This window comes from Scyliorhinus canicula, chromosome 17 (genome assembly GCF_902713615.1).
Source record: "Scyliorhinus canicula chromosome 17, sScyCan1.1, whole genome shotgun sequence".
In the NCBI taxonomy this organism is placed as follows: Eukaryota; Metazoa; Chordata; class Chondrichthyes; order Carcharhiniformes; family Scyliorhinidae; genus Scyliorhinus; species Scyliorhinus canicula.
In genome coordinates this window covers 132,552,816-132,580,596 of record NC_052162.1, presented here as the reverse complement: position 1 = coordinate 132,580,596, position 27,781 = coordinate 132,552,816, and the positions used below count along the sequence as shown (strand labels likewise).

General features: G+C 48.2%; 1 protein-coding gene and 1 gene segment (V, D, J or C); one reads left to right on the top strand and one right to left on the bottom strand.

Moving 5' to 3' along the window:
- LOC119951157 (gastrula zinc finger protein XlCGF8.2DB-like) overlaps positions 1-27,781 on the bottom strand; it is a 294,519-nt gene that overhangs the window by 221,973 nt on the left and 44,765 nt on the right. For 4 of the 6 annotated variants that reach the window (XR_005457519.1, XR_005457522.1, XR_005457520.1 and 1 more), the window contains exon 4: positions 16,425-16,541. The exons of 1 other annotated variant lie outside the window; for it this stretch is intronic. The gene's annotated coding sequence lies outside the window, so the exon portion shown is untranslated. Of the gene's footprint in view, positions 1-16,424; positions 16,544-27,781 lie in introns of those variants that run through there. One more of the 6 variants, XM_038774177.1, reaches the window with a different exon arrangement.
- LOC119951167 lies at positions 58-27,781 on the top strand. The segment is given in 9 exon segments: positions 58-273; positions 391-692; positions 3,318-3,372; positions 14,113-14,430; positions 16,225-16,530; positions 23,812-24,114; positions 24,205-24,522; positions 25,622-25,942; positions 27,051-27,781. Coding segments are annotated over 9 exon segments (2,352 nt in total).

Genomic DNA, 27,781 nt, shown 5'->3' with positions numbered 1-27,781 from the left:
TCTGCCTCCTGTTGTGTCAGTAAATAACTTGTCGCTGATTGAAATGTGTGCTGGGGCGGAGACAGGAAGCTGTGCTGGTTTCAGTGGGTGGAGCTGCTGTTTAAACTGTGGGACCCTCACTCCCTCCACTTCCCTATTTAAACAGCACCCACTCCAGCTCCAAACCAAGCCGCTGTGAAGCAGCCGATCTCTGGAGTGTCTGAGTCAGTGTCTGAATCCCCAGGACGATGGGGATTGCTCCTTATCTCTGTGTGCTTCTGCTGTGTGTGACAGGTGAGAGTTCCGGGGCTTCACCCCACACAGAGAGGCTGGTTATTCAGAGACTCTTTCACCCTCTGTTTATCCAACGGGTTTATTAAAGTGAATTTTCTTTTTCTCTTTTATTAACAGGTGCCTGGTCCGATATTGTGCTGAACCAACAGCCTGAGTCAGTTGTGAAAAAGCCGGGAGAGTCTGTCAGACTGTCCTGTGCAGTCAGTGGGTTCACCATCAGCAGCACCTATATAAGCTGGGTGAAACAGGTCCCTGGGAAAGGGCTGGAATGGTTACTGTATCATGATGACAGTCCTCGAGAGTTCGCACCTGGAGTTGAAGATCGATTTACTCCATCTGTGGTCAGCAACACCGCTTACATCCAAATCTCCGATCTGAGAGTGGACGACACGGCCATCTATTACTGTGCCAGATACACAGTGAGAGGAAGCAGGGCTGGACTGGGACAAAAACTCAGTCAGACAATCTGCAGCCAGTGGAATGAGTGAAAGGGGAGGAATGATCACTAACCCTCAGTTATCAGCACAGCTTCATTCCCATCCTGACTGAGCTGGGATCTGCCGCCCCTGGGAATGGGAATGTGATTATTGGCTGGCGATTCCTGAGCTGGTGATGTGATGGGAACCCTGCGGTCTGACAGGAACCTGGTCTGAAAGATATCAATGTTCAGGCAGACAGCACAGCCCAAACCATGGTGAGTGTGAATGAGAGAAGAGGATTGCTCCCTTGTAGCAGTGTGAATGTGGTTTCAATGTGAAGTGACTGGACTCAGTGACAGTGAAAGGGGAGGAGGTTAATGTACGGCAGTGTATCACAGTGTCTATATGGGGGACACAGTGAGAGAGATGGGGGAACCCTCCATTCAAAAACCTGCCACAGGAAAGTGATTGAAACTGGACCCTTCGGGCGATATCACCACCTTTACCTCATGCCCCGTAGATATAAATCAGATCCTGATTCAATAATCTGGGTGTGTGAACAACTTTCTATGACGATATAATTTGAAATGGGGAATAACAGAGAGGAACAGCGAGTGGATGAAGACATCACTGTCCAGATGGACATTTGTTCTCTAATCCTCGTTACCCTGAGAAGGTGATGGTAACTGAGACTGACTGACCCCTTCAGAGGGCAGCTAACAGTCAACGGCATTGAGTGTGGGACTGGAGTCACCCACAGACCAGACTGGAGTCACCCACAGACCAGACTGCAGTCACCCCCAGACCAGACTGGAGTCACTGACAGACGAGACTGGAGTCACCCACACACCAGACTGGAGTCACCCACACACCAGACTGGAGTCACCCACAGACCAGACTGCAGTCACCCCCAGACCAGACTGGAGTCACCACAGACCAGACTGGAGTCACCCACAGACCAGACTGGAGTCACCCACAGACCAGACTGGAGTCACCCACAGACCAGACTGGAGTCACCCACAGACCAGACTGGAGTCACCCACAGACCAGACTGGAGTCACCCACAGACCAGACTGGAGTCACCCACAGACCAGACTGGAGTCACCCACAGACCAGACTGGAGTCACCCACAGACCAGACTGGAGTCACCCACAGACCAGACTGGAGTCACCCACAGACCAGACTGGAGTCAGCCACAGACCAGACTGGAGTCACCCACAGACCAGACTGGAGTCACCCACAGACCAGACTGGAGTCACCCACAGACCAGACTGGAGTCACTGACAGACCAGACTGGAGTCACCCACAGACCAGACTGGAGTCACCCACAGACCAGACTGGAGTCACCCACAGACCAGACTGGAGTCACCCACAGACCAGACTGGAGTCACTGACAGACCAGACTGGAGTCACCCACAGACCAGGCTGGAGTCACTGACAGACGAGACAAGATTTTTTTCTCAAGTTCAGGATTTACCCAGTTGGGTTTTTTGTGACAATCCAACAGCTTTATGGTCTCTTTTCCTGATCCCAGCTTTCCCCCGGATGTTTCAAGTGAAATTCTCAAACTCCCAAAGAGGCATTGAACTCGGGATTTCCTGGATTATTAAACCCAGACCTTCAGATCACTGATCCAGGAACTGATCCACTGAAACACCACAGCCCAAACCATGGTGAGTGTGAATGAGAGAAGAGGATTGCTCCCTTGTAGCAGTGTGAATGTGGTTTCAATGTGAAGTGACTGGACTCAGTGACAGTGAAAGGGGAGGAGGTTAATGTACGGCAGTGTATCACAGTGTCTATACGGGTGGCACAGTGAGAGAGATGGGGGAACCCTCCATTCAAAAACCTGCCACAGGAAAGTGATTGAAACTGGACCCTTCGGGCGATATCACCACCTTTACCTCATGCCCCGTGGATATAAATCAGATCCTGATTCAATAATCTGGGTGTGTGAACAACTTTCTGTGAAGATATTATTTGAAATGGGAAATAACAGAGAGTAACAGCGAGTGGATGAAGAACAATGAAAACTCCGTGTGGATTCACTCATCTTCCTGTAAAGTCCTGAAATCCCCCCCGAGTTTGACACCTGGTGTGTGGGGGACACCCGGATACAGTCTGAGGAGTTAATAAAGCTCCTGGACACGTGTCTGGGACATTTTATTTTGGGCTGGATCTTATAGCCGTGGTTTATGATCTGGGGTGAAGCACTGTGATACTGGAACCACAGCGATAGAGAGCTTGACACAAACTCCCTCACCACAAATGACCGTGTGTATCAGAGTCTGTGTCCATGGATTCCACATTCATGTTTCCCAGAGTGAAACATCTAAACACTGACTCGGATTGTTGGAGGAAAATGTTGATTTCTGGGAAAATAAAGGACAAAAAGGAGGTGATTCTGATTCTCAGTAACGTGCAGGATCTGGTGTTCACAGATAGGAAAACTGCAAAAATATTTCATTTGTTCATACATTTGGAACAGGGTTAGGATGGAATTCCGGATCAAAATACAGGAAACTGCTGCTCCAGGTTAAAACCCGGTTTATATTTACATTACCCTGAGATTATTACATATCGTGGACATATTCAGTTATTGTATGGGGTGAAGGACAGACGGAGCACAGTGACTATCTTGACTACTGGGGCAGCGGAACCTTGGTGAAAGTGACTTCAGGTAAGACAAACTTCTCAATTCCTTCCTTATCGAATATTTATTTTCTGTAATTTGTGTTATTTGTGAATTTAATAATTCAAGTGCAATGTATGATTCACCTGAAATCAGTGAGATATTTGGAACAATTAGATGATTCTATCTGAGAGAGGCGGATTTCTGTCGAGTCGAGAATAGACCCAGGAATTGGAGCTGAAATCTGATAACTGGATTTACTCTCAAAGGTTTAGATTTAACTCCACAGAATTGATTCCCAGAATCTAATAAAGATTCAGGATCTGTTTAATGTGTTCTGCTTGATTCAGATGGTAGTTTTCAGGACACTTAATGTTGGGGCAGGTTTGGTGATTTTGGATTTCAGGAATTTTGCGGGTGGATTAGAATTTTGTTCTAAATTAAAACATATCATCCAGTTGTGCTTTGATGTAATAGTTGGTGTCACAGTTGCTTCACATTGTATTTATTTCAGTTCTAACATTGCTGGAACAGTTTTTGGGTGTAAACGGAATACGTTCCATGTTTGACTTGACAGTTTAGTGATCCCGGAGGGAAAATGGTTTCCACAGGGTGACAAACAGGGATTTGTGTTTATTAAAAATGCCTCATCCCAACAAATTTACAGCATAAACCAGTGAATTGTCCGGACGGACAGGAAACAGACGGCATGTGGAAAAAGATTGTGTCTTATTGAGACAGGATTTCATTAGCACTTTGACAATAACTGTTTAACTCTCTGTGATGTCGGAGCTCTCGATAGAGTTTAAATCATCTCTGGCCTCTGAGATTTCAGCTCAAACTGAAGCCACACTCGAGGGTTGGGAACTGGAAGGGTTTCTGTGCGGTTGAATATTTTCCAAGACAATAACAATAATAGATCTGTTAATCGTTAATTTATTGGTATCGGTTTTTTGTTCAATGTTTAAAAGTATTGGATTATTTGACTCAATAATTAAATATCACTCTGAGTGTAAGTCCAATGGGCAGGAATAAGATTTCTTATTACACTATTAGTGGAACAAGATGTCACGTTCGGAGTGTTGTGCTTGCTCCTTTTAATGGAGACAGTGAGCTGGATTCTCCGATTCCCCAGCCGCCTGTTTCCCAGCGGCACGCCGCTCGCTGGAGGCGGGAGTCTCTCTTCCCACCGTTTGTCAGTGAATTTCCCATTGAAGTCACCCCGCGCTGCCGGGAATCCCGCGGATGGGGATGTGCTGCTGGAGGGAACAGTGAATCACAACGGCCGGAGAATTCCCGCCAGTCCAGGTTCCCAAAATAAAGTTCAGCGTCTTGTTAACAACATCCTTCTAAAGGGACAGATTCATGGTCCATTCAGGGTTCAGCAGCTGAAATTCTCCTGGGTGCTGTTCACAAACTACTTTTCTGTATTTGATCAAAATTAATTTCTTGTTTCAAAAATTTTGTTAACTTAATGAACAAAAGGCCAATGTTGGCTTCAATATGTCCCCCGGATGAACTTTTCGATTTACTTCGCAAAAAGAAAACAGGAAACATTTTAGCACAATCAAGATGAATGAAGTTCAGGTGACCCAGATATAGAAGTGGTTTGGGTAAAGATGAGGAATGATAAATGTAAGAAGTCTCTTGTGGGGGTGGTACTGCCCCCCCCCCCCCCCTCCCACCAGTAGTCCCTGTTAGGATGATGGATGAAGAAATAAATAACGGCAGCTTGTAAGATAGGTCCGGAGATAATCATCGACATTTTAATCTACACACAGACTGGAAAAGTCAGATGGGCAAAGGGAGCCGAGATGAGGGGTTCACAGAATGTTTTCACAATAGTTCCTTTGAACAGAACGTTCTGGAGCCAACCAGAGATCAGGCTTTACTAGACCTGGTATTGTACAATGAGATGGGAGTAATTAATGATCTCGTAGTGAAGGCATCCCTCGGCAGCAGTGATCACAACATTTCTTTTTTTAAATTTAGAGTACCCAATTCATTTTCTCCAATTAAGGGGCAATTTAGCATGGCCAATCCACCTACCCTGCATATCTTTTGGGTTGTGGGGGCGAAACCAACGCAAACATGGGGAGAATGTGCAAACTCCACACAGACAGTGACCCAGAGCCGGGATCGAACCTGGGACCTCGGCGCCGTGAGGCTGCAGGGCTCAGCAGTGATCATAACATGATTTATTTTACATTCGATTTGAGGGAGAGAAGAGCGGGTTCAAGACTAGTGTTTAAAACTGAAATAAGGGCAGTTATGTGGGCAGGAAAGCAGAGCTGGCTGAAGTGAGCTGGGAAACTAGGCTGAGGGATAGTTCAACAGAGAAGCAGTGACTGATATTTACAGGGATATTTCAGAATAACACAGAATAAGTACATTGCAACGAGAAAGAGAAATCTCTAAAGGGAAGGCCTACCATCCTCGGTTGACGAGAGACGATACAGATAGATTAAAACTCAACAGGAAAGAATATCATTCCGTAATGATGGGTAACAGGTCAGGAGATTGGACACAATAGAAAAACCAGCATTGAATGATTGGAAGATTAATAAGGAGAGAAAAATTAGACTATGAGAGAAAGCTAGCTAGACATTTAAAACAGATAGTAAGGATTCTGTCGATGTATAAAACAGAAAAGAGTTAACAAAGTGAGTATTGGTCTGATAGAGAGTGAGTCTGGGGAGTTAATAATAGAAAATCAGGAGCTGGCAGATGAATTGAACAGGTATTTTGCATCGGTATTCACGCTTCGGGATAGAAGTAATATCCCAGAAATAGCCGGAAGTCAGGAACTGGAAGGGAGGATATGTCACTGCCCGAGATGAACGTCGAGCCTAGAGCGTTTGATTCTAAGCTGGACTGTGCGATGGGAACATCGCTGGGCATAAACACTGAGTGAGGGGTTTATTGAACTGGAATAAAATACCTCAGCCTGTGCGGTTCCAATTCACCTTCCTCCTCAGCAGAAAGACGTTGAAAACTGGACAAACATTTCTTAATCCTGATCATTTTCAGCATTTTTGTTGTTTTTGCAGTGGTTATTGTTCAGCACCTTGTCTGAATTTACTCACTGAGTTCCCCTTCGTTTCATCATTTCTTTTCTTTTCTTCTCTTTCAGTCAGCTTTCTTCCCTCTTTCTCATCTTTCTTTCTTCATATCTTCCGTTTTTAAATTTTTGCTCTCTCATTATGTCTTCATCTCTTTTTTTTCCCCTGCTCTCTCTTCCTTAATCCTCTTTCTCACTCCCTCTCTCTCTGTCCAACAAGTTTACTTGAATAGTCCGACCACCTATCAATCAGGGTAAAGCTTGAACAGTTCTGAAAAGATGTTGAAAGGATCAGTTCAATGTGAGCAGTGAGTAGGATGTCGGTGTTGGACTGTGTGAGGCCCAGTACAGTGCAGGACAGTAGCCTTCTCAGCATTGGACAGATCATAGAATCCCTACAGTGCAGAAGGCCATTCAGCCCATCGGGACTGCACCAAGCCTCCAAAGGAGCATCCTGCCTAATCCCCCACCCTATCCCCGTAACCCCACCTAACCTTTGGACACTAAGGGGCAATTTAGCAGTGCTAACCATGATGGCACCGGGCCGTATTAAACATACCTCAGGATTAATTAGTTAGCATTAAGGAGAATTTAAGTTGTTTTCCTCAGGGAAGAAGAGGGTTTGGAAGTTGTGAATGACATTGAGAAAGTAGCTGGAGGATATAAAAGAGTAAATTAATAGCAGATTTATTTCACATATTACTGACCAGTCAGCCTGATAACGGTGGTGGGGAGTTTTTCCAGAAACAATTCTAAAGTTGTTCTGAACCAGCAGGGGCTGGTTTAGCACAGGGCTAACTCGCTGGCTTTTAAAGCAGACCAAGGCAGGCCAGCAGCGCGGGTTCAATTCCCGTACCAGCCTCCCCGAACAGGCACCGGAATGTGGCGACTAGGGGCTTTTCACAGTCACTTCATTTGAAGCCTACTTGTGACAATAAACAATGTTCATTTCAACTTTAATGAAGCATCATTTACGTCGGGGGTTCCTGTGATCTGGAAAACGCTTTCTGAAGTGGAGGAAGAAGCAGGTTCCACAGGAACTTCCAAAAAGGAACTGGAAAAACAATTGAAGGAAATTCTCGAAAACATTCGTTCCTTCATTGTTTCTCTCAATTGAGAAACAAGTCGCTTCTCCTCCCCTCCTTGAACTAAGTACCTGGAACTTGCTGCCAAAAAAGAAGCAGAGACAATAATTTCAGCAGGGATTGGATGATCACTGAGGGAAATTTATTTACAGAGCGACAGGGATGGAGAGGGGGATGGGACAGGTTAGATTGTTCGCTGGAGGGCTGGCATGGGTTTGATGGGCTGAATTACCTCTTTCTGTGCTGTAATGAATCTTTGGCTCTAAAACAGTTTTGAGGTCTATTGGTAAACAGCAATGGAGTGAAATTAACTGGTTATCTCCACAAGAGAACAGATAGAGGGAAAATGGACTGAATGGCTCCTTCTGAGCTGGATCATCTCCAGTGACATTAATTTGGAACCTTCCCTACTCACTGTCCCCATCAAACATTCCCAGGACAGGTACAGCGCGGGGTTAGATACAGAGTAAAGCTCCCTCTACACTGTCCCCATCAAACACTCCCACGACAGGTACAGCACGGGGTTAGATACAGAGTAAAGCTCCCTCTACACTGTCCCCATCAAACACTCCCAGGACAGGTACAGCATGGGGTTAGATACAGAGTAAAGCTCCCTCCACACTATCCCCATCAAACACTCCCAGGACAGGTACAGCACGGGGTTAGATAGAGTAAAGCTCCCTCTACACTGTCCCCATCAAACACTCCCAGGACAGGTACAGCACGGGGATAGATACAGAGTAAAGCTCCCTCTACACTGTCCCTATCAAACACTCCCAGGACTGGTACAGCATGGGGTTAGATACAAAATAAATCTCCGTCTGCATTGTCCCCATCAAACACTCCCAGGACACGTACAGCACGGGGTTAGATACAGAGTAAACCTCCCTCTACACTGTCCCCATCAAACACTCCCAGAAGAGGTACAGCATGGGGTTAGATACAGAGTAAAGCTCCCTCCACACTATCCCCATCAAACACTCCCAGGACAGGTACAGCACGGGGTTAGATAGAGTAAAGCTCCCTCTACACTGCCCCCATCAAACACTCCCAGGACAGGTACAGCACGGGGTTAGATACAGAGTAAACCTCCCTCTACACTGTCCCTATCAAACACTCCCAGGACAGGTACAGCACGGGGTTAGATACAGAGTAAAGCTCCCTCTATACTGTCCCCATCAAACACTCCCAGGACAGGTACAGCACGGGGTTAGATACAGAGTAAAGCTCCCTCTACACTGTCCCCATCAAACACTCCCAGGACAGGTACAGCACGGGGTTAGATACAGAGTAAAGCTCCCTCTATACTGTCCCTATCAAACACTCCCAGGACTGGTACAGCACGGGGTTAGATACAAAATAAATCTCCATCTGCATTGTCCCCATCAAACACTCCCAGACAATATAAAATTTTGAGAAAATGCAGATACTTGCTCAAGGACGGGTGGGAGGTCAGAAGATTGGACAAAATATTAAAAGCAGTAAAGAATAACAAAAAGATTGATCAGGAAGGAAGATGTAAAATACAAGAGAAAGATTGCTGGAAATATGAGACATATAGTAAAAGTTTGTATTGATGTATAAAAAGGAAAGGTGTTAACAAAGTGATCATTAGCCCTATAGAGATTGAATCAGGGGAGCTAATAATGGAAAATAAGGAGATGGCAGATGAATTGAAGAGGAAATTTGAATCGATCTTCACTGTGGAAGATACAAGTAACCTTCCAGAAGCAGCTGTAAGGCAGGAAGTGGAAAGGAGGGAGGAATTCAGTAAAATTATAATCACCAGGGAAGTGACACTGAGCAGATTGTTGGAGCTATCAACTGACCAGTCCCCAGATCCTGATGGATATCATCCTGGGCTCTGAAAAGCAGTGGCTGGTGAGATAGTTGATGGGCTGGTTTTAATTATCCAAAATTTCAAATATTTGGGGAAGGTTCTATTAGATTGGAAAATAACAAATGCAACTCCTTTGTTCAAAGAGAGAAGGGAGATTGAAAGCAGGCAACTACAGCCCAGTTATCTTCCCATCTGTCATCGGGAAAATGTTGGAAGTTACTATTAAAGATGTTATAACAGAGCAGGTAGCAAAATTCAACAGAATCAGGCAGAGTCAATATGGTTTTGTAAGACAGAATCATCTTTACCCAATGTATTGGAGTTCCTTGAATGATGACCATGTGTTGTGGGTAAAGGGGAACCGGTGGATGTACTGTACTTCCATTTCAAGAAGGCATTTGATAAGGAGCAACATCAAAGGTCATTGTGAAACAAAAAGCTCATGGAATAAGGGGTTATTGGCACGGCTGGCTGACAGGGAACGGACATAAATGGGTCACTTCCAGCTGAGTGAGTGATGTGCCACAGGGATCAGTGCTGAGACTCAGCTTTTTACAATTTATGTCAATGACTTGGATGAAGGGTTCAAAGGTTTTGAGGCTAAATTTGCTGATGATACAAAGATAGATGGGAAACTCAGTTGTGAAGAGGCCAGAAGGAGGCTGCAAATGGATAGAGATTGGTGGTGAACGGGCAAAGATCTGGCAAATGGAGTCTTGTGTGGGAAAACATGAAATGGCGAAGAATAAAAAAAGAAACCGAGGCGGGAATACAAAGTTAGAAAGGTTGTGTTTCAGTTATACGGGGCACTGGTGAGACCCCATCTGGGGTATTGTGTACAGTATCTGTCTCCTTATTTAAGGAAGAATGGAAATACGTTGGAGGTAGTTCAGACCACGTTTCCCGGAGTGCTGCCTGGAATGGGGTGGTTTTCTGATGAGGAAAGGTTGTATCTACTGGAGTTTAGAAGAGTAAGAGGTGACTTTTAAAAAAATTTTCGAGCACCCAATTCATTTTTCCAATTTAGGAGTCATTTAGTGAGGCCAATTCACCTACCCTGCACATCTTTGGGTTGTGGGGGCGAAACCCACGCAAACACGGGGAGAATATGCAAACTCCATTCAGACAGTGACCCAGAGCCGGGATCAAACCTGGGACCTCAGCTCCGTGAGGCTGCAATGCGACCACTGCACCACTGTGCTGCCCCTAAGACGTGACTTGATTATCTTCCCATTAGACCATAAGATATAGGAGCAGAATGAGGCCATTCGACCCATTGAGTCTAATCCGCCATTCAATCATTTTTTTTATAAATGTTTTTTATTCAGTTTTCATGTTTTATATTGAACAAATTACAAATTGCTAGAGAGAGAGAAAAAAAAACACGCAAAAATTAACATATATATTTACAGGTAAGCATCTTCGTAATAATAACTGTGGCCTCCCCCCTTTAACCGGCATACATATTTTACATTCCCCAATATGGCCGAGGCACATGTTTATTGGCATTTATTTAGTTTGGTTTTGGGCCTTAGCTAGCCATCAAACCCACGTAACGAACCCATAGCCCCCCCCCCCCCCCGGCTGCCTTCCCCCGATTCCCGTCCATTTTCCCCTGATTCTTGGCCACCCGACTATTCTTCCTCTTGTACGTTGGCCACAAACAGGTCCCGGAACAGTTGCATGAATGGCTCCCACGTTCTGTGGAAGCCGTCGTCCGACCCTCGGATGGCGAATTTGATTTTCTCCATTTGGAGAGATTCCGAGAGGTCGGACAGCCAGTCTGCAGCTCTGGGTGGTGCTGCTGACCGCCAGCCAAACAGGATTCTACGGCGGGCGATCAGGGAAGCAAAGGCAAGGGCGTCCGCCCTCCTCCCCAGGAATAGATCTGGCTGGTCTGAAACCCCGAAGACCGCCACTATCGGGCATGGCTCCACCCTCACCCCCACCACTTTGGACATAGCCTCGAAGAAGGCTGTCCAGTACTCCACAAGTCTGGGGCAAGACCAGAACATGTGGGCGTGGTTGGCCGGGCCTCTTTGGCACCGTTCACATCTGTCCTCCACCTCCGGGAAGAACCTACTCATACGGTTTCTCGTTAAGTGGGCTCTATGTACCACTTTTAGTTGCGTCAGGCTGAGCCTTGCGCACATGGAGGTGGAGTTGACCCTATGCAGTGCTTCGCTCCAGAGTCCCCACCCTATCTCCATCCCCAGGTCGTCCTCCCATTTCCATCTTGTTGCGTCCAGTACGGTGTCGTCCCTTTCTACCAGTCGGTCATACATGTCGCTACAGTTCCCTTTCTCTAGGATACTTGCGTCCAGTAGGTCTTCCAGTAGTGTCTGTCGTGGCGGTTGTGGGTACGTCCTTGTCTCCTTTCGTAGGAAGTTTCTGAGCTGCAGGTACCGTAGCTCGTTCCCCCCAGCTAGCCGAAATTTCTCTGTCAGTTCGTCCAGTGTTGCGATCCTGTCGTCCGTGTATAGGTCCCTGACTGTCAGTGTCCCCCCGTCCTGCCTCCACCTTTTGAAGGTGGCGTCAGTCAGTGCTGGTTTGAACCTATGGTTGTTGCAGATGGGAGCCTTGTCTGACATTTTGTACAGGCCAAATTGCTGCCGCAGTTGGTTCCAGGATTGGAGGGTGACTGTCACCACTGGGTTGCTGGAGTGTTTTTTGGGTGGGGATGGGAGTGCTGCCATGGCGAGGGCCCGGAGGGAGGTCCCCATGCAGGAGGCCTCCTCCGCACGGACCCACTCGGCCTCTGGCTCCTGGATCCATCCCCTTACTCGCTCGGCTGTTGCCGCCCAGTGGTAGAATTGTAGATTCGGGAGGGCTAGCCCCCCCTGGATTTTGTTTTTTGTAGGACCTTCTTTACCCCCCCATACGAACGCCATGATAAGTTTGTCCAGTGCTTTGAAGAAGGCCTTGGGGATGTAGATCGGAATGGATCTAAACAGGAAGAGGAACCTGGGCAATACGTTCATTTTGATCGTCTGGACTCTCCCCGCGAGGGAGAGTGGGAGTGTGTTCCATCTTTGCAGGTCCTTTTTTACTTCCTCCGCCAGGCTGGTGAGGTTCCATTTGTGGATACCTTTCCAGTCATGGGCTATTTGGATCCCCAGGTAGCGGAATTTATTTCGGGCTTGTTTGAACGACAGCCCCTTTAGTGCTGCCCCCCCCCCCCCTTGCTGGTGTACTGGGAAGATCTCGCTTTTGCTCATGTTGAGTTTGTAGCCCGAGAAGGCTCCAAACTCTTTCAGGAGCGCGATGATTCCGTCCATGCTGCTTTGTGGGTCCGAGATGTAGAGGAGCAGATCATCTGCATAGAGTGAGACTCTGTGCTCTCTGCCTCCCCTTCGGATCCCCCTCCAATTTTTTGCTGCCCTGAGCGCGATTGCTAGTGGTTCGATTGCTAGTGCGAACAGCAGCGGGGACAGTGGGCATCCTTGTCTGGTGCCCCTGTGCAGCTGGAAGTATTGGGAGTTGGTATTGTTGGTCCGTACACCCGCCATGGGGGCATTGTATAGGAGCTTTACCCAAGCGGTAAACCCTGTTCCAAGCCCGAACCGCTCCAGTACCTCTATGAGGTATTTCCATTCGACTCTGTCGAAGGCCTTTTCTGCGTCCAGGGAGACGATCACCTCTTGTGTTCTCTCCCCGGAGGGGGTCATTATCACGTTCAGCAGGCGCCTGATGTTCGAGGTGAGCTGTCTACCTTTGACGAAGCCCGTCTGGTCCTCTGTGACCACCTCAGGTACACAGTCTTCTAGCCTTTTGGCTAGGATTTTGGCCAGTATTTTGGCGTCTGCGTTCAGCAGAGATATGGGTCTGTATGACCCACATTCCGTTGGATCTTTGTCTTTCTTAGGTATCAGCGAGATTGAGGCCTGTGCTAACGTGGGTGGCAGTGTGCCCCTAGCTAGCGAGTCTGTGAACATCTCCCGCAGGTGCGGGGCCAGTGCTGTCGCAAATTTTTTGTAGAAGTCCGCCGGGAATCCGTCCGGTCCCGGCGCCTTCCCCGTCTGCATGGAGCTGATACTGTCCATGATCTCTCCCAGTGCTAGTGGTGCTTCCAGGTCCCGTTTCCTGCCCTCTCCCACGACTGGTATGTCCAGTCCCTCAAGGAACCGGTTCATCCCAGCCTTCCCCGTTGGGGGCTCTGAGGTGTACAGCTCTTGGTAGAAGGCCTTGAAGGTTTTGTTAATCCTCTCTGGTTCTGTTTCCAACATGCCTCTGGTAGCGCCATTCAATCATAGCTAATATGTTTATCATCCCCATTTTCCTGCCTTCTCCCGTAATTCCTGATCCTCTTATTAATTTCCCATTGAAACCACCCCATACCGCCGGGAAACCCAGAGGTGGGGGTGAGCTGCCGTCGGAAAAGTGAACAACAACCACCGGGAATTCTGGCCGATGTTTCCTCTTTTGGGAAGTCGGTGTCAAGGTTTGAAAATAAGGGGTTGCCCATTTAGACAGCGATGAGGAGAATTGTTTTTTCCTCAGATTGTCAAGAGTCTTTGAAACTCTCTTTCTCAAAAGGCAGTGGAATCAGAGTCTCTGAATATTTTTAAGGCAGAGCTAAATAGATTCTTGTTCAGCAAGAGGGTGAAATGTGATCGCCGGAGGGGCGGGGGGTAGGTGAAAATGTGGGGTTGAGGTTAAAATGATATGAGCCATCATCTTATTGAATGGCAGAGCAGGCTCGAAGGAGCTCGTGGCCTCCTCCTGCTCCCAATCCGTCTGCTGAATGTTCTGGAAGGCATTGCTTTACTGGATTTATCTGTGTGCATCTATTTACGTTTCAGATGTCCAGGTTGTACCATCAGTTTACATCTCCAGCTCTTCCTGTGGCACAAGCTCCAACCAAGATGAGATCAGCCTCCTCTGTCTGGTCAAGGACTTTAAGTCTGAGAGTATCAGTCAGATTTGGTCGAGTAACGGCAGAGACATCACTACTGGGATCAAGTATCCGGCACTCTTGGGGCAAGATATGAATTACACGACGAGCAATGTGCTCAAAGTCTCAGCGTCGGATTGGAATGCCAATCGGGTCTACCACTGTAAGGCGGGCTACAAGCCAGACAAAATGGTGGATGTTCAGATCCAAAAGCCTCAACCTAAACGTGAGTACAAGATATTGTTTACCATTAAAAACTGTCCGGGTGTCGGGATGAAATTAGAAAAGGAACCATCAGAATGTCAAGGTAAAGTCACCATGGTCCCAGATGACCAGAGGCTGCTTCCCCTTTGAGGGGGAGAGCTGATTGGCGGTGATTTAACCTGAGGATAACCACATATCAGGGGAGGGGCAAGGTTGGGAAGGCAGGTCCTTTATGAATAACCTCAGCCGGTCCGGGAATTGAACCTGTGCCTCTGGCTTCGCTCTGCATTACGAAGCCGCTGTCTAGCCCACTGAGCTAGACCGGCCCCCACCAAACACTGTAGGAGGTTGTTGTAAACAGAACCTCAATGAATTCTTACACTCGATCTCTGTACGGCGGTAGTGCTGCTGGTAACAAAACAAAGCATAACCCAGGCAGCACGGTGGCACAGTGGTTAACACTGCTGCCCCACAGCGCCAGGGATCTGGGTTCAATTCCAGCCTTGGGTCACCGTCTATGTGGAGTTTGCACTTTCTCCCCGTGTCTGCGTGGGTTTCCTCCGGGTGCTCTGGTTTCCTCCCACAGTCCAAAGATGTGGAGGTCAGATGGATTGGCGGTGCTCAATTGTCCCTTAGTGTCCAAAAAAGATGTGTAGGTTGGATTATTGGGATAGGGTGAGGGGAGTGAGCTCGGGTAGGGTGCTCTTTCAGAGGGTCGGTGCAGACTCGATGGGCTGAATGGTAACTTGCTGGTAACAAAACAAAGCACAATCCAAATGAATTCTTGGATCCCAGATACTCGATCCCTGTACGCCGCCAGGAACAAAACAAAGCACAGGCTGACTGAATTCTTTTTTTTTTATAAATTTAGATTACCCAATTATTTTCTCCAATTAAGGGGCAATTTAGCATGGCCAATCCACCTACTCTGCACATTTTTGGGTTGTGGGGGCGAAACCCACGCAGACACGGGGAGAATGTGTAAACTCCACACGGACAGTGACCCAGAGCCGGGATCGAACCTGGGACCTCAGCGCCGTGAGGCGGTTGTGCTAACCACTAGGCCACCGTGCTGCCCTAGGCCGACTGAATTCTAACCCAGGCCCAATTTTAGAGCCTCCCCAACCCCTTGACCTCGACTTGCAATAAGCTGCTGACTCACAAAATCATACAGGCAAGGAGGCCATTCAACCCATCACATCTGTGCTAGCATTATCCGAGACACCAAATCAGTGCCACTCCCCTGTCTTTCCACATCAAATGTTCCCTTTTCCAAGTAATTCTCCAATTCCCTTTTGAAAATTACTGTTGAATTGATTGAAAACACTTTCTTTCAGACAGTGCATTACAGACACAAACACATCGGCTGTGTTTACAAAGAGAATCTTCCTCCTGCCCAGCTGGGTTTACTCTATGAATTATCTTAAATCTGTCACTCCCAATGCTCCGCCCAATGGAAACAGTTTCTCTCTGTGTGCTCCGATACATGGATACATAAACAGGTACAGGCCAGGCACCTCCTTCAGTCTGCTCCATCAGTCAGTCAACACCATGGCTGCTCTACACCTCAGCTTCTATTACTTTGCTCCATATCCCTGAGGAATGGGAATTCTCCACTTGGCAGACCCCAGGTATACTGCCAGCTCTCCCAATCCCAGCATTCTTCAACAGTCACGAGTGTCCTCATCATGTGAACATGCTCAGGGGCAAATCAATCATTATGAAAGAAAGGGGCTGTTATCGTCATGTTTGCTTTAGAAGTTGAGGGAATTTACCAAAACAATTGTGTAATCTGAAATATTGCAATGTTCCACAGCTCAAGCTCCCCAGCTCATCTCCCTGGTCCCATCCCCGGAGTCTGTCTTCAATCAAACTACTGCTGTCCTGGGATGTGTCATATCCGGATTCTATCCTGACGAAGTACAGGTTTCCTGGACCAAAGCCGGAGAAGTCCAAGTCAATGTGTTATTACCTTCCAAAGAGAGATCCGACAAGACGTTCGAAACAGTCTCTTACCTGACAGTTCCCGTGGCGGACTGGAAGAAAGGGAATGACTACACATGTGGAGTGACCCACACACCTTCCAACTCCGATAAGAGAACCAGCATGAGGTACCGAGAGGGTAAGTGGTGTCTGAGAGAGGAAAAGAATAAACTGTCAGTAATTTAGACTTGTCTTCACTTAATGCAGTAAGACTCACCCTCAAATCACGAATCACTGTCACAAATATTGATCCTGTTGGGAGAGGTGAAATGTTTAGTATTTTGTGCTTCGACATTAAATTTAAGGGGAGTAATTTTAACCAAATGGCAGGGAAACTGTGGGAATTGGCTGGCTCTCTGTTCACGCCCTTATCCAATGTCACTCTCTGTGACTAGAAATGAAAATGGGGCAGGATGTGAAATGGTCCCCCTGATACGTCCCATCTGAGACCAACACATCCAATACCATCCACAGTTCAAATCAGCTCCTTATGTTTCCTTTGCTCCCATCTCCTAAGTGCCGTTTTAGGAAATAAATCTTTCCAACTTCCCATTTGAAGGAATTGCCTGGATTTGCTTCACTGTGTCCCGTGCCTGCTCCAGAAATTAACCAATTAATCGCTGATCAATGTATTCCCTGCATTGTCTTGAACTGAATCGCCACCCCCACCACGTCCCCTTCAAGCACAGGTCAGTTTCCCCTGACATTACTATTCTAGACAAGGTGAAGCAGCTTTTCATCATCCACGTGGTCCTGAAAGGACTGAGCAGGGTTTTGGGCACCTTCCCAGCACAGGGGAGGGGAAGTGAAAATGTCTAACACTTAATCTGCATCTCTTCCAATTCCAGGTGGAAACCAACCTTGCACTTGCCTTCCTTGCCTTCCTTGCTCTTGTTCTGAGTGTATGCCGAAGCTTGTTTATCAGACTGACCTCAATCTGACCCTCATAAATGGTGAAAAGGTCCAATATAACTGTCTCCAACAGACGTGTACAATAAAGTGATTGACTGTGAATGGAATTGGCTGTTGAATGTTATTACGAACCATCCAGGATGGTTCCGAGTCAGCCCATGGTTTATGTCAGAATGAAAGTGTCAGCACTGCGAATATTACAGCCATGGTTTGGGTTCCTGCACCCAACCCACTCCTAAACTAAATGGTCATTTTGTCGTGACCTGTTCCAGGTCAGATTGAATAGGGACCTGACCCCACCGCCTGATCATTGTCTCTCAAAGCTGACTCAAGCTGCCAAGAATTAGAAGCCTATTTGTCACCCAGAGAGAGAGAGAGAGAGACTGTGAGGTTAGGAGGTGGTGGGTTGGGTCTCGTTGATCCAGTAAAATGGTGCGATTGGCCCCTTCAATGATGCTGGTCCTGAGGCAAGTTGCTGATTCAGGACACAAGGATATCACTGATGTCCTGTACAAACTGGTAGGTTTTGTATGAAGTTCTGGGGTGGACAAATCGCAACAGTTCCCTTCACTCCTGCAATCCTGGATGCTGATATCAGTCAGTGATCGGAGCTCAATGTTCACAGGAATCCAAGTCGGGGATGTGTTTTTAAAAATATTCTCAGAAGGTGAAAACAATATTAAATGCCGCATGTCCAATAATATCATCATTTTACAAGGGCAAGGGGACTTTTTTTTCTAACTCTGTCAGGTTTTATGACAGGAGACAAACTAGAAAAGGGATTTCTAAACGTCTCGACTTACTCACTAATAGAATGAGCAATCCCAATCTGGGAGGGAATTGGTGAAGGTTTTGTTCAAAAGACAAGAGAGAGAAACAGAACATCTCAGCCGAATAACAGTCACGGTCCTGTCAGCCAGACACCGTGTGCTGAACATCAGCTCAAATTGCAGCTGGAAGAGCTGATAGTTGGCGGACACGAAAGATTTTGATCCAGACACAAATATAGGAATCCTGGGCGGGATTCTGTGGGAATCGGCTGGGCGGGCAACTCCAGCACCGAGGAGTGGCGTGAACCACTCGGGCGTCGGGCCGCCCCAAAGGTGTGGAATCCTCCGCACCTTCAGTGGCTCGGCCGGCGCCGGGGTGGTTTGCACCTCCACCGGCCGGCGCGAGTTGGCGCATGTACGGGAGCGCCAGCGTCTGCTGGCATCATCCCAGCGCATGCGCAGGGGGGTTCATCTCCGCGTCGGCCATGACGGAGGACCACAGCGGCTGACGCCAAAGAATAGAGCGCCCCCACGGCACAGGCCCGCCCGTGGATCGGTGGGTCCTGATCGCGGGCCAGGACACCGTGGGGGCACCTCCTGGGGCCAGATTCCCCCGCGCCCCCCGAGGACCCCGGCGGCCGTCCGCACAGCCAGGTCCCGCCGGTAAGTACCTGCTCTAATTTACGCCGGCGGGACTGGCCGAAAACAGGCGGCCACTCGGCCCATCGCGGGCCGGAGAATCGGTGGGGGGGCCGCTGCCGACCGGCACGGCGCGATTCCCACCCCCGCCAAATCCCCGGCACTGGAGAATTCGGCAGCCGGCGGGGGCGGGATTCACACCGACCCCACAGTGGGTCGGAGAATCCCGTCCCCTGTTTCTCTCCAAGTATTAATATTACATCGGGAGAGAACAATCAGTGTGGATCACAGCAGTTATGATTCAGGAAATGAATGTGTGTGTTTTAATCAAGTACAGAACATCCCTGGGAGATGAGTACAAATCAGAAAATGTGGACAATTCAATCACACTTTGGGCGGGATTCTCTGACCCCCCCGGCCGGGTCGGAGAATCGCCAGGGGTCAGCGTGAATCCCGCCCCCGCCGTCCTCCAAATTCTCCGGCCCGGCGTGAATCCCGCTGCCCGCCTCGGAGAATGGCGGGGACCGGCGCGACTCAATGGGCCCTGGGGCTGCCCGAATTCTCCGGCCCGCAATGGGCCGAAGTCCCGCCTGTTTTTTGCCAGTCCCACCGGCGTAAATTGGAGTAGGTCCTTACCGGCGGGACGTGGCGACGCGGGCGGCCTCCGGGGTTCTTGGAGGGGCGTGGGGGGAATTTGGCCCCGGGAGGTGCCCCCATGGTGGCCTAGCCTGCAATTGGGGCCCACCGACCAGCAGGCGGGCCTGTGCAGCGGGGGCACAATATTGTTCTGCACCGGCGGCTGTAGCAGTTCACCATTGCCAGTGCGGAAACGAAGCCCGCTGCGCATGCGCAGCGATGACGCCAGCACACGCCGGCGCTCCCACGCATGCGGCAACTTGTGCCAGCCAGCGGAGGCCCTTCGGCGCCGGTTGGTGCGACGTCAAGCCCCTTTCCCGCCGGCCGGCGGGGCGTAAACCACTCGGGGGTGGGCCTAGCCCCTGAAGGTGCGGAGGATTCAGCACCTTTGGGGCGGCCCGACGCCGGAGTGGTTTACGCCACACCGTCCCGCCGGAGTTGCCCACCCCGCCGATTACAGCAGAATCCCGCCCGTTATCTTCCCAGGCCGGTAACTCTGGAATGAAACTAGAGGAAGTACATGTTGGGCAGAAATAATCCTCAATCTGCAGGAAGAGGGGACTTGTGTTACTTCCTCTGACTCATGGGGGCTGCTCTCCCAATGCAAACTAACCATCTTCTTCGACAGGGAATCAATGACAACTTGCATTGAGGTAGCGCCTTTAATGTAGCAAAACATTCCAAAGTGCCTCACAGGAGGAAAACCAAAGAGAAACTGACGCTGAGCCTAAAGAAGGAGAGATTGTGACCAAAAACTTGGGCGAAGAGCAAGGTTTTAAGGAGAGTCTCTAATGAGGGGAGAGAGGTGGCAGGTCACTGAGGTTTAGGCAGTGAGTTCCAGAGATTAGAGCCGAGGTGGCTGAAGGCATGGCCACCAATGCTGGGGGAGAGGGAGTGAAGGGTGGGCCAGAGACCAGAGTCATGCAGAGTTTCTGGGCGGTTGTAGGACTGGAGAAGATGACACAGACAGGGAGAGGCCCGGCCAATGGAACATTCGGATCAGGATTTTAACACTGAGGAGATCCGGTGCTGTCTCCAATCAGAAAAAGAACAGCAAAGAACAATTTGCATTTAACTATCGTCTTTCATGACCACAGGACATCCCAGAGTGCTTCACAGCCAAAATTCCCAAACTCCCGTGGACTGGAAGTTAGAAAACATAAATAACACTGCGATTTAAGAAAGGAGGGTGAGAGGAAATAGAAAACTACAGACCCTGAGCCAGATGTCTGTTGTCAGAAAATGTTGGAATCTATTGTTGCTGGAATCCATTATCAAGGAGGAATCACACACTTAGAAAATCCTCGTCTGATCAGACAAAGGCAACATGGTTTCACAAAACGAAAATTGTATCTGACAATTTGATTTTTTGAAGACTTAGCTCCAGGGGTAGACACAGGGGATCTGGTAGATGTTGTATATTTGGAGTTTCAAAACGTTCAAGAATGTGCCAAATAAAAGGTTAATACACCAGGTATGAGCTTATCCTGGGGATAATATCAAAACGGATGGAGGATTTGTCAACAGAGAAACAGAGTCGGGAGAAACATGGGGCGCAATTCTCCGCACTCACGAATTTTTACGTACGTAAATTTTTACGGCCACGCTAGTCTGACGCCCTCCCGCTATTCTCCCCCCCCCCCCACGCCCGACTCCCGACACGAATCGCTGCCGCCGTTTTTTTACAGCGAGCAGCGATTCTCAGCTGGCCGATGGGCCGAAGTCCAAGCCCTTTACGGCCGTTTTTAGGAACGTCAAACACACCTGGTCTGACCGTTCGTAAAAACGGCCGTAAAGTTCGGATCTTGGCAACTATGGCACCGATTGGCACGGCAGTACCACAGCCGTGCCAAGGGTGCCATGGGCCCGCGATCGGTGCCCACCGATCGCGGGCAGCGGGTCCGATTCCCGCGCACTCTTTGTCCTTCCGCCGCCCCGCTGTATCCATTCGCGGGGCGGCTGAGGGGCATCCCGGCCCGCGCATGCGCGGGATTTCGCGCAAATGCGCGATGACGTCATCCGCGCATGCGCGGGTTGGAGTCTTCCAATCCGCGCATGCGCGGCTGACGTCATGTGACGCGTGAGCCGTCGCAAACTCTGGCAAGCGGGCTTAACGAAATTCGTTAAGCCCGCGATGCCGGAGTTCACGGCCGCGGCATGCTAGCCCCGACCGGGGACCAGAATCGGTTCCCGGTCGGGGGGGCGGAGGCTGGTGTCAAACCCGCCCGTTTTTGACGCCAGCCTTACGATTTCTCCCGGTTTGGGAGAATCGCGCCCATGACATTTTAAAGTAATCAGGCTGTAACTAGTGGAGTGCCACAATAATCAGTACGACAGACTCTGCTATGTGTTGACAAGACAAGTTTGACTGTAAGCTGAGAAGAGGACACCAAGAGGCTGCAAAGAGATACAATCAGGTTAACTGAGTGGGAAACAAGCTGGCTGATGGAATATAAAAAGTGTAAGTGTGAGGTTAAATGCTCTGGCAGCAAAATCAGAATATCTGTTAAAAGGCATTAATCTTTTGAAAGCTTCTGCTGAGAGGGACTTGAATGCGCCATACAAGACACACAGGAAGTAAATATTCTGGTACAGCAAGTAATGAGGCAGCTAAATACATGTTAACCTTTGTTCCAAGCTGACTGGAAGTCTTGATTCAATCGCACAGGGATTTGTTGGGACCAGACCTGTTAATCTGTGTCCACTTTTGGTCTTCATATCAAAGGAAGGATGTACTTGCCTTGGAGGCAATGCAGAGAAGATTCACTCGATTGGTTGCTGCGATGGGAGGGTTGTCCAATGATGAGGGTCTGAGTTAATTGAGACATTCTGGATTTTAGAGAAATAAAAGGTGATCTCTTTGAAACAGAGAAGATTCTGAAGGGGTTTGACAGGATCGACACTGAGAGGGAGTCTCCCCTGGCTGGGGAATCCAGAACATGATGGCCGCAGCCTCAGGATAAGGGATCAATCATGAAGGACTGAGATGAGGAGACATTTCTTCCAGGTTGTGCATCTTTGGCATTGCCTCCTTCAGAGAGCTGTGGGTGCTCCAGCACTGAGTATATTCAAGACTGACGTCAATATGTTTTGATTCTTCATCAAATCAAGGGATATGGGGAGTGGGCTGGAACAGGGAGTTGAGGAAGAAGATGAGCCATGATAGTAATGAATGATGGAGAAGGTTCGAGGGGCTGAATGGTCCACTCCTGCTATTTCTTATGGTTTTCTCTTCACTGGAGGATAAAGATTGACACTGAGTCAAGAAGGAGACAGTAGGACAGGTGATCAAAAGTTTGGCTGAAGAGATATGTTTTCAGGAAAGCCTTAAACAAAGTGACCGAGGTTTAGGGAGGGAGTTCCCGAGATTAGGGTGGAGGTGGCTGAAGGCACAGCCTCCAATCCTGGGTATGGAGATGCCGGCATTGGACTGGGGTGAGCACAGTAACAAGTCTTACAACACCAGGTTAAAGTCCAACAGGTTTGTTTCAAACACGAGCTTTCGGAGCGCAGCTCCTTCCTCAGGTGAATGGCAAGGTATGTTCCAGAAACATTTATATAGACAAAGTCAGAGATGCCAGACAAGGCTTGGAATGCGAGCATTTGCAGGTAATCAAATCGTTACAGATCCAGGGAGAGGGATAATCACAGGTTAAAGAGGTGTGAATTGTCTCAAGCCAGAACAGTTGGTAGGATTTTGCAAGTCCAGGCCAGATGGTGGGGGGTGGATGTAATACGACATGAATTCAAGATCCCTGTTGAGGCCGCACTCATGCGTGCGGAACTTAGCTATAAGTTTTTGCTCGGCAATTCTGCGTTGTCGCGTGTCCTGAAGACCGCCTTGGAGAACACTTACCCGGAGATCAGAGGCTGAATGCCCTTGACTGCTGAAGTGTTCCCCGACTGGAAGGGAACATTGCTGCCTGGTGATTGTCGCACGATGCCCGTTCATTCGTTGTCGCAGTGTCTGCATGGTCTCGCCCATGTACCACGCTTCGGGACATCCTTTCCTGCAGCGTAAGAGGTAGACTACATTGGTCGAGTCGCACGAGTATGTGCCGCGTACCTGGTGGGTGGTGTTACCACGTGTAATGGTGGTATCCAAGTCGATGATCTGGCATGTCTTGCAGAGATTGCCCTGGCAGGGTTGTGTGGTGTCGTGGTGGCTGTTCTGAAGGCTGGGTAATTTGCTGATGCTCACATTGTGTTTCTCCATCAAAAACTAAAAACTAAGAAATGCAAGATGACCTTGAAATAACCCTGTTAATGTGCGAGAAGCTGCAGTATAACCTGATCCAATATCAGCCCAAGTTTTACAGTTTAAAAATGATTGTGGTTTAAAGTCACTTTTGTCCTATCCTTCCATTGCTGATCAACAATAGAAAAGTCTTGTCTGAAATTCTGACGCCTTCTGACACCAAACAATGTCAATTCCTCTGAAGTTTTCCCTTTCTCATTCCAAGGAATGTCTGTCTTTCTCCGAGATCCTTCTGTTGAAGAGGTTTGGATGAACAGGACTGCTACCCTGGAGTGCTCAGTGGTTTGTTCTGATCCAAGCTCAGTCCAGATCTCCTGGGAAGTGAGCAGCAAGAAAATAAGTGAAGGAGTTTCGACTCACTCCCTGACAGAGGAAGGGAGCCTGCACATTATCGTCAGCCAACTTCGAACCAGTGCAGAGGAGTGGGAGAGCGGGGTGGAGTTTGTGTGCTCTGCCCAGCGTGCTTCCTCATCTGTACCAGTGTCCAAACGGATAAGCAGAGCAAAAGGTGGGCAGGAGGTGGGACATTAATGACCTGAATCTGTTAAACTTGAGGGAAAAAGGACTAACACTTCCTTTGTTTACCCATCTGTTCCAGTTGTGCCAAAAGGTCCCAGGGTCAGACTGCTGCCTCCAACAAGTGAGGAGATGAAGATGAAGAACACAGCCACACTCGAATGTGTGATCACTGGATTCTACCCGGACCTCATAAATGTCACTTGGGAGAAAGATGGCGATCTGATCTCCTCCAAGGCCCGTGCTGGACTCACTGATCTGGAGCAGGCTGGGACATTCAGTGTCAGGCACTACCTGACTGTGAGTACAGAGGAGTGGAAGAAAGGCTCGACCTTCATCTGTGCTGTGTCTCATCCAGCCTCCCACTTCAGCACCAATGGGACAGTGAGGAATGTCCAAGGTATGATCCTGGGCCTAGCTCCAATATTGACATTGCTGATCCCGAAGGCTATAAACTCTACGAGGGTCAGAAAGTACAACACCAACAGTGTGCATGTGTTTATGCAGTGGGTGTTTGAGTGGATCAGTAATCCAGAGGCTTGGACAAAGAAAGATACAATTGCATTAATGTCCCCCTTTCACATCCTCAGAATGTCCCAAAATGTTTTGCAACCAAAACAGTCCTTTCCATGAGGTGCAGTCAGTGTTTCAATGTAACGACAGTGTTGACTAATTTGTGTGCAGCAATGTCTCACACACAGCAATATGATGATCATATTGGGGCTGGTTTAGCACAGTGGGCTAAACAACTGGCTTGTAATGCAGAACATGGCAGCAGTGCGGGTTCAATTCCTGTACCAGCCTCCCCAAACAGGCGCCGGAATGTGGCGACTAGGGGCTTTTCACAGTAACTTCATTGAAGCCGACTTGTGACAATAAGTGATCTTATATTATTATTATTATTATCAGATAATCTGTTAAACATTGTCCTCTCTACCCTTTCCCTTTTTCAAATTCCTGACAATGGTATCGGTTTGTTCAACCCGAGAAAGGGCCTTGGTCTCATGTCTCTTCCTGAAAGACGGCACTCAACACAGTGCAGAGCTCCCTCAGTACTGGTTTGCCATTCTTGATTATGTACTCAAGTATCTGTAGTGGGGCTTGAACATACAACCTTCATATGCGGAGGACACGTATGGTCAATAATCCAGAGAACTGAGTTCAAATCGATGACAGCTTGGGAATTTGAATTCAGTTTTAGAAAGGAAACATTGAGGAATTAAACGTTCAAATCTGTGAATCAGAAGCTGTTAGATTGTGGTAAAAACCCAAATAGTTTGTCAATGTTCCTTTCGGGAAGGCTACCTGCTGTCCTTACCCTGTCTGTCCCAGATGTGGCTCCAGGCACAACCCCATGTGGTTGACTCATAACTCTCCTCTGAAAGAGCTGAGCAAGCCACTATTGCACATGTGGTGATGTGCATGAAATGCCAACCTTGCCAGCGATGTCCACATCCCATTGGGGAATGGTTGAATAATAATTGTAATTTTTCTCCCAGATGAATGTGTGGACACTGGGATCTCAGTCACTTTAAGGAAGCCTCCTTTCGAAGAGATCTGGAGGAACAGGATGGCGACTATTCTCTGTGAGATACTTCACGGTGATTTAGAAGGAGTCAGGGTAACCTGGTTGGTGGATGGAATTAAGAGAGAAGATGGAGTGAAGACTCAGGGTCCAAAGAGGGATGGAGACAAAGACATGATCTTCAGCAGACTGACAGTCCCTGCCGCAGAGTGGGAGAGTGGGGTAGAGTATTTGTGTTTGGTGGAGGACAAGAGTTTGCCAACGCCGGAGAAGAGATCAATCAGGAAAGCCCAAGGTACGTGTGGGTGGAACTGCAGCTCTGATCTTCGCAAATGAAGTGATTTGCTACCATCTAGTGGTAAATATCTAGCACGGGGTGGCAGATTGTGTTAAAGGATCCATTGGGCAAAACCTGCTAGAAACAGATCAAATAAAACCTCGAATCACCACAAAGACCTCACTCCAACTCACACGGGTGCCTGTGGGATGGGTGAACAGGGATGGGACATATACAGAGAAGAATGAGCAGCTTTCACAAATTGACAAAGAGGCTGAGTCAGGTCAGCCATTGAAGAGATGAGGGAAACTGTTGGTCTGAGGTATAGGCTAAGATGACAAAATCCATTCCAAGGAAAGGGAGATGGAGCAGACACCACATGACCAGATGAATCCCTGAAGCCTCCCTCTTGACAACAGTAAGAAGGGTCTGGAAGTGGATCTCTGGTTCTTGTATAGAAGGCAGCCATTTGGTCCATCGAGCCTGTGCTAGCTCTTTGCAAGAGCTATTCGATTGATCTCACACCCAATCTGCCCTTTTCCAATAGGCTTACAATTTCCTTCTGACAGAGAATAGGTCCAATTCCCTTGTGAAAGTTACTATTTAAAATCTGAGTCCACCACCCTCTTTCAGACTGTGCATTCCAGATCATCATAACTCACTCAGCAATAAAAATCCCACCTTCCCTCAGGTTCATTAACCAATTCTCTAAAATGTCTGTGCTCTGCTTACTCAATCTCCTGCCACTGGAAACAGTCTCTCCTGATTTATTCCATTAAAATCCCTCATGAATTTAAGCACTTTGATGAATTTGATCATTTGAAGATCAGCCCAGCCCCAATCACCATTCAGACACTCTTTCTGCAGATTGCCAGTTGTTCATTGTCTGCCGATGTTTAAACTGAACAGGTTATCCTCAGTGGCAGTGATAAAATCAGTCAGATCAATGATCCTGCCTCTCGGACCCCGGCCCCAACAATGACCAGAAAGAGAATTGTCTTTAGTTTCTGATATGGGAGCAGTCCCTGGGGATGTAGAAGTTGTCCAGGTTTGTGTAAGTGAACATGTCGGGTAAATACAGGATGAGAGAAAGATTCAGTCTAACCTATGTTGTCTCTGTTTCCAGTTGAGGTTAAGACTCACCCTCAAGTCTACCTCCTTCCCCCTTCGCCGGATGAGATGGAGACGGATCAGACTGCCACCCTGGTTTGCCTGGTCACCGGATTCTCCCCCGCAGAGATCTACCTGGCCTGGATGGCCAACGACACCCTTCTGAAGTCGGGATTCGTGAACCAGCCGGTGACTGAGGATGGCAGCAGCGGCTGGAACTCGGGCAGTCAGTTGACAGTCTCTGCAGACGAGTGGAACAGAGGCACCACTTACTCCTGTGTGGTGGGACACGAGTCAGCCACAACAAATCTGTTCAGGAGCATTAATAAATCTCACAGCAAACCCACCCTGGTCAATGTGTCACTTGTCCTAACTGACAGCTTTAAATCCTGTTCATAACATCTGGCCATTCAATCACCCATTTATATAATAAATGTAAATGGATGGTTAACGCAACCAGAGGATTGTTGTGATCTCTGTAAAATCTCTCTTCTGGTGGCAGATCATTCAAAACATGAACAAAATCTGACCTTGCTCCACAATTGTGAAAAAACTATATTCAGTGATCAAATCAGACAACGAACATCCCTTTACTCCAAATGTCTGAAGGTCCTGAGTTCCTTTTGAAATATTTTTGTGTTGCATTTGATCAAGTGTGAAACCTGTGCGAAACCCCACGAAGGGTTAATTGTATGTGGCAAAATGTCAATGTCCTGATCTAATTTCAATAAACCTGATGTGAAATGA